The sequence below is a fragment of the Nelumbo nucifera genome, chromosome 1 (assembly GCF_055504915.1).
Source record: "Nelumbo nucifera cultivar China Antique chromosome 1, China Antique-T2T, whole genome shotgun sequence".
In the NCBI taxonomy this organism is placed as follows: domain Eukaryota; kingdom Viridiplantae; phylum Streptophyta; class Magnoliopsida; order Proteales; family Nelumbonaceae; genus Nelumbo; species Nelumbo nucifera.
Genome location: NC_142649.1, coordinates 73,318,479 through 73,326,029, shown reverse-complemented (window position 1 = coordinate 73,326,029; position 7,551 = coordinate 73,318,479). Strand labels below are relative to the sequence as shown.

At 36.4% G+C, this 7,551-nt stretch overlaps 1 protein-coding gene across 1 annotated transcript; it reads left to right on the top strand.

Moving 5' to 3' along the window:
• Positions 1 to 4,098: 4,098 nt before the first annotated feature.
• LOC104604892 (polyubiquitin) lies at positions 4,099 to 6,287 on the top strand. Its single transcript, XM_010269458.2, has 2 exons — positions 4,099 to 4,548; positions 4,971 to 6,287. Exon 2 carries the CDS (start codon positions 4,971 to 4,973, stop codon positions 6,114 to 6,116), a length of 1,146 nt encoding a protein of 381 aa, XP_010267760.1. The 5' UTR covers positions 4,099 to 4,548; the 3' UTR covers positions 6,117 to 6,287.
• Positions 6,288 to 7,551: the final 1,264 nt, after the last annotated feature.

The following is a 7,551-nucleotide window of genomic DNA, read 5'->3' as shown; positions in this document are numbered from 1 at the left end:
TTTTAAACTTTTAATAATATTATTAGATAACTTAAAACTTGAGACCTTTATCGTGAATAATGAACTAATTAAAAAATGATAAAAATCAATGAAATTTTAAAATGTAGAACCCAATTTATTAAGAGCATTTTAATACAATTACTGAATAATAATGAAAAAATACCACAGTTAATTAAAAATAAGAAATTTAAATATAAAAATATTAATTGATAGTTTTCATAATATTATTAGATAACTTTGTATTAATGCATTTTTAATTAATTAATAATTTTTATATGTTGAAGCCTTTATTGGGCTTAATGAATTCATTAAAAATTAATGAAAATTTAAAATGTAGGACATGTTTTATTAACAATATTTTATTGAAAATTACTCATATGCATAAATTACTGAATAATAATGAAAAAATACATACCAACAATTAATTAAAAACCCGAAAAATTCTAAAAAGCATAAACATAATTAAAATACTAAAAATAATCAAAAGTATATTAAAAATTAACAATATTTTATATTAATAAGGGTATTTATTGAAAATAAGTAAAAATTACAATTAATAGTATTTTATTATTAAAAATACCAAAAATTATTAAAAAATACCCAAGCTAGAAATTATTGAAAAATATTGAAAAGTAGTTGTATGTTTTATTAATTATGGTATTTATTTAGTTATTTAATTTATTTTTACTGAAAGCAAATGCAAATTAATTTTGTAGTGACTAATATGCAAAAATAAATGCTGAAAATACTGAAAATTATTGAAAAATGCCCATATGCAAAAATAATTAAATAATAATGAAAAAACACCAAAAATTAATTAAAAATCCGAAAATTCTAAAAGTCCTAAAGCTTAATTAAAGTACTAAAAATAATTTAAAATTTTAATTAATTGTATTTTATTGCAAAATATACTGAATAATAATGAAAAAAAATAATGCATTTTAATTATTAATAGTAATATAATTAACAATAATTATTTTTAAACTATAGTTAATAGTAATTATAATTTAAGCTATAAATAATAGAAAATTACATTTAATTACCAAAAAGTTATATTTAATTACCAGAAAAATACATTTAATTAGTTTTAGCTAAGAAATTAGCAATATTTTTTAAAATATGATAATTCCTAGAAATTACTATATTTTAAATAAATATAGTAATTTAATAATTACAATGTTTTAATAGCTAACAATATTTTAATAATTAATAAAAATTAACAAATCGTTTATAACTTAAGCAACTATTAGATCTATAAATTTGTAGGCTCAAGCAATTGTTTTCTTTTGAGTTTGGTCTAACTGAGATATGCACTATGCCCACACATTATCAGGGATAATCAGATTTGAAGTCTAATTGGATATCAAACTTTCGGATTCCAATGATGGCTTTAGTGGATAGGGCCCAAGCTAAATAACCCCTAATAAGCTCAACTTGGAAGCTATATGCATATATGGTAAATATTATTATATAATATTTAAACAACAAATTTTATATTAATATATATAAAAATGTTATTATTTTTTATACTAGAATATAATTAAATAAAAATGTTAATTTGTAAAAAATCATAGTTTTATAATTAACATAGGCCTCTTTATCAACAGAAAATGTGCAAACCCGAGCCTGAGATCGGTTCAACCATTGGGCCTAGATCTTGAGCCCATGCCCAACCCTTATATAAAGCCCAAAGCTCGAGCCTAAGCCCAAACCCGATCTGCACACAAAATGTCTTATTTTTAGTGTACTTTTATAAACTAATATTGTATTAATTTAGTAATAAATTAATAAACTAATTTATGTTTCCTAATAGTAAATTTATATTTATTAATAATTTAAGAAGTATACATATATATTATATTTATTATATATAACATAAGTACTTTTTTATATATGTAATAGTATCAAGCCGGGCTTATTTGAGAAAGCTCAAGCTTAAGCCCATGAGCCTGAAATTTTGTCTAAGCCTGAAAAAGAACGGGTCAGGCTGTCGGGCTACCCAGCCCATGAATATGTCTAATTGTATATATAAACAATTTTATACATCAAAATTCATATGAAATAAAAATTTAAACATCTTTTTCAATTTCCTTTTTTTTAAATGGACCTCTCATAGCTTGGCCCGATTTGCGGCCTGGCCTGGCCTAAGGCTCGGCCCATGGACCAACCTGGCCCACGGCATAGCATGGGCTCGAGCCGTGGGCTATGCTGAACTGACCCCCCAAATTATCCCAGGGGAGGGAGGCACGACTTAGGACGCCCCATAGACCTGTGTCATGCCAGCCTAGCACAACCCAATTTACGCCTCTACTTAAACCCACCCAATATTGGGGACAAGGCGGGGGAATTCGAGGATTTCCCATCCTTGACGAGGAGTGGGGTGCCTTACCCCTAAACTCGCACGACATTGAGGAGTGGTTGCTTTGCACTAAACCCACTTAACACTTGGGACAGGGCAGGGATATAGTAGAGTGTCTTGACTATGGGGTAGGGAGAGGGATGGGGTGCCCCACCTTATTGTCATTCCTATATAATTGTTAATTATTAGTGAAATTGATAAAAATATCAACTTTTGTAATTATTTTTATTTATTTGAAATTAATCAAAATTTCATTTAAAAATAATCAAAATAATAACAATAATTAAAATTACTACAAAGTATTAATAAAACTAAATTTATAAAAAAATATTTGCTCATATTAAATCAACATCAAAAGAAAAATACGATTATTAAAATTTTAAATATTAACAATAATTTTGAATGCTTTTAATTAATTAACAATAAATTTTGATTTATTAATTAATATTAAATAAAACTATTTTCCCGTGCATCACACGGATCTCCCGCTAGTTTACTTTATCATAATATAAAGATTTGATAAAAGGAAATAATTCAAATAACGTGCAATACGAATTGGAGCAATGACATTGGACAGAGTGTTTGAATATTTGGAGCATTAATTATTATGGGATTTGCACATGCAGAAGACTCTTGGAAAAAATAATAAATCAGAAGACTTTTTGGCTTTCCCACAGAAACAAATACAAACCCGTGTACCGGTTCATGAGTTCGGATCTGCTCCTAACTGAGCGCGCCTCACATGAATGAGGTTGGTGTAAGGCGCGCTCATATTCTCTTGAATCTTGATTATTCTTCCCTCTCTGTCGTCTTGTATTGGACGTACACGTCGGACGTGCGTTTCATGTCAGATTTAATACTTGAAAGGCAGAAATGTAAGACTATCGATCACCTACCTACCCTTATAAATAACCAATCATCTATCATCTACGCATGCTTTTGAATTTTTATTCTATCTAAACTGAATTACATGTATTCTTAATTTTGTGTTTGGAAGACCGTGCGGTGAAGCCCCGCCAAAGTGGAAAAAAAAAAAAAAAAAATTTGGTAGATGGATTGCAGTCGGTGCACGCTAGCAACATCGAAGTCTGAAACGACTCTGAAGTCTGAAACGTTAATTTAAATGGTCAAGATCGTCTTCTGTAAATCAAATGGTCATAATTCATTCATATTTTGACTCTTTCTATTTACATACTTTTCCTGCGGGCATGTGATGTGGGGTCCATAAGACTCGATAGGTCGTTGAGCTGAGATGAGATGATCAGGAGTTATCACATCGGAAAAAGGAAGACCAAGAAAAAGATATTCTGATTTTTTATTAGTCCACTTGACCTGCTCTTTGCCTCTTGAGGGGATAAAAGCAAAAAAGACATAATGAAAGCTTATCTTTTTTCCTGCCAAACAATCTTTTTTCCTGATTTTCCTTTGGGTAAAGTAAGAAAATAAAGGCTGAGAAGGTGCCGGCTAGGCAACATCCTCGTCCTGTTGTGGGACCCGGACTTTGTTCGTTTCTGGTTTCTCCCTACGTTATGCTTAGTTTGAAGGAAAAGAATGAAAAGGTAGAAAAACGTATACAAGATTTGTAGGTATTTTTAAATTTTTTTTCTTTTTCTTATTGTTTTCTTCAAACCAAACACAGCTTAAAAAAGTGAAAACTCAATATTCCAAATCCCAATCCCTCTTTGAATAATGCAATTGGCTATAAAATATGAAAAGAGATAACGCTCAAAACACAAAAAAAAATAGGGACGGAGCAGCGATAACTCCGTTATAAATTTTCGTCGATTATCTAGGTTCATAACGACCGTCTGTCTAATTTCTCAACTCCTTTTACGTCATTAATGAATAATGACCGGAGTGGGTCAACCGTCCTCCTGTCCTGTAGCGTCGCTACACCTTCAAATATCTCAATCGTCAATCCTGGTTATCGGAAACCGCTTTCCGCTCCGGCTACAATAGACCCACGTCCCACGAAATGTCTTGAGTCTTTCTCCTTTCTTTCTCTGCGGTGCAAGTTTAGTCCGTGCTTGCCAGGTCATACCTTATACGTGTCTTTACTTTATTGGATTTCTTTTACCGTCCGTCGGCATCCCTACCTTTACAAATAGCACTGCTCGCTTCCTCCGCTCCTGCATTCATATCCTTCCTTCCCAAACCCGTAGAAGCCCCCTCAATCTCATTCTCTCAAGGTTTGTTCCAGCCCTCTTTCTTCCATTCCTCGGCTTCTTTTGCTTGATCTTTTGTCCGTGGCTTCAATTTCTCTTCTTTATTTATCTCTGGTTTTATCGATTTCAAGTATGGATTGAGTCATCATCGTCTTCCTATATCCTTTGATTTTGATTTCCTCTGTTTCTGTTGAATCTGATTCATGATCCACGTATTGGATTAGTTGCAGACTTTTCTTTGTAAAAGGATTTTGGGGAATCTGTCAAGCCTTCCCCTTTTGCGTTCTGCTTTTATTTCTCTTCCCATGGGAAATCTTTTGTTATTATTTTTTTATCGGAATTTTGTTTAATTCTGACTAATTCGATTTTCTATTTTATTCTACTCCTAGCTATTATTCTCCTCTCTGATCCTTCAATCTCATAAGGTTTTATTTTACGTTGTGCAGATGCAAATCTTCGTCAAGACCCTTACTGGCAAGACCATCACCCTCGAGGTCGAAAGCTCCGACACTATCGACAACGTCAAAGCTAAGATCCAGGACAAGGAGGGTATTCCCCCTGACCAGCAGCGTCTGATCTTTGCCGGCAAGCAGCTAGAGGACGGCCGAACACTCGCTGACTACAACATCCAGAAGGAATCGACCCTCCACCTCGTCCTCCGTCTCAGGGGTGGGATGCAGATTTTTGTCAAGACATTGACCGGCAAGACCATCACCCTTGAGGTCGAGAGCTCCGACACCATCGACAACGTCAAGGCCAAGATCCAGGACAAGGAGGGTATTCCTCCGGACCAGCAGCGTTTGATCTTCGCCGGAAAGCAACTCGAGGACGGTAGAACCCTTGCCGACTACAACATCCAAAAGGAATCCACCCTCCACCTTGTGCTCCGTCTAAGGGGAGGCATGCAAATCTTTGTCAAGACCTTGACCGGCAAGACCATCACCCTTGAGGTGGAGAGCTCCGACACCATCGATAACGTGAAGGCTAAGATCCAAGATAAGGAAGGTATCCCCCCCGACCAGCAGAGGCTCATATTCGCCGGAAAGCAGCTCGAAGACGGCAGGACCCTAGCCGACTACAACATCCAGAAGGAGTCGACCCTCCACCTCGTGCTCCGTCTGAGGGGAGGTATGCAGATTTTCGTGAAGACTCTTACCGGTAAGACCATCACATTGGAGGTGGAGAGCTCCGATACCATCGACAATGTGAAGGCCAAGATTCAGGACAAGGAGGGTATCCCACCAGACCAGCAGAGGCTCATCTTCGCTGGGAAACAGCTTGAGGATGGCCGCACCTTGGCGGACTACAACATTCAGAAGGAGTCCACCCTTCACTTGGTTCTGCGTCTACGTGGGGGAATGCAAATCTTCGTGAAGACATTGACGGGGAAGACCATCACACTGGAGGTGGAGAGCTCGGATACGATTGACAACGTGAAGGCGAAGATCCAGGACAAGGAGGGTATCCCTCCGGACCAGCAGCGTCTCATCTTCGCTGGTAAGCAGCTTGAGGATGGGCGCACCCTCGCCGATTACAACATCCAGAAGGAATCCACCCTCCACCTTGTTCTCCGCCTTCGTGGGGGCTTCTGAAACCCTTCCATCTATTGATCCTCCTGCTTATGATATCTCCTGTCTGTTTGACCGTGTCCACGTGTGAAAGTTTCAATGGTTCTCTTCTTTATGCTGTATATCAGATATAGAGGCCTATGAGGCCTCATTTGGAACTCCTAAAATCTCTAAATAAATTCGTCTATTTACTCATACTAGTAAGCGTGTACGTGTATTTTCACGTATCTCTAACAAAAATTATTTATAATTTATGATTAAGCTTTTATAATTTATTTATATAATTTATGATCACTTTTTGTAATTTATTTATTCAAAAATTAATTAAGGTATTAAATGGATAATTTTTGAGAATAATTCATGGTTCCAATACTGTTAGTTTTTGAACAGTTGCAAGTGGGTATTTTCTAAAGTGAGAGTAAATGATATATATGCCCTTTTTTATACCCATTATATGTTTAAACAAAAGGGTAAAAATGTTCAATCAAAAATCTAGAAAAAAAGAACATTCTCTCTTTTATAAAGTAGTATAGATACTAATATTATCTTGGTTTTAGTTCATGTCTTAAATTAATTCTATATCTTGTTTGCATAATATTGTCCTTAAAAGTGGATGGTGCGTGATCTAGTTTCTGCTAGTTGGATGGTAGTTCGAATGTCGATCGCTTATTTGGCTAGTCGAACTGCAAGATAGGATATCTCAGAGAACTTGGGGTGGCTCACTCGACGTGGTTGCTTTGATGCTTAAGTTAATATCTAGTTGTGCGAGATGAAAGTTTGAGAGTAAGAGATTAGAGAGCTAGAATACACTAAATCGTGCGTACCTTGTACTATAGGGGTATGTGCCCTTATATAGTTGAGCTGTTGTGAGTCTCACGAAACACCTCTGAGATCCTCGATCCATGCTGTTAGGAATTTGTTCATCCGAGAGGTGGATATCGTGCTAGTCGATAAGGCTTATCGTGTTCGCCCGATCTGGGCGGGGTGAGGATACGACCCGCAATCATGCGGTGTTATCTTGAAGAGCTCGGAGACAACTCGCATGCTTCTAGAAGTCTACTATGTGTCACCTTTGTAAGTTGGGCCATCCCAAGCTACTCAGACCTCGGTCCTGGCCGAGGTGATCGAGGTACCCGAGGTGACCTGGCCTACTAAGGTGGTAGGAAATGTCGAGTCACTGTCCAGTCATCAAGTCGCATCCATGTGTTTGCTATTTTGCAGGTCAAGCCAAATCACCCCTCATCAATTGCCCCCCACTCCCCATGCCAGGGGTCTTGACCCGGTGCGGGGAGTTCATGACGAGCTTAGGTGGGTTTGGCCCGGTTTTCTTCTAGGTTGAGGTCCGGTCCGGCGGTCAAACCACAATGACCTGCCCGGCTTGATCGCGTATCAGGGACATGCGGACGTCATGCAGATTAAAAATTCCGCGGACGTCAAAATGCGTTCTCAGTCAATTTCG

Coding starts and splice junctions, on each gene's coding strand:
- LOC104604892 (XM_010269458.2), top strand. CDS start 4,971: ATGCAAATCTTCGTCAAGACCCTTACTGGCAAGACCATCACCCTCGAG.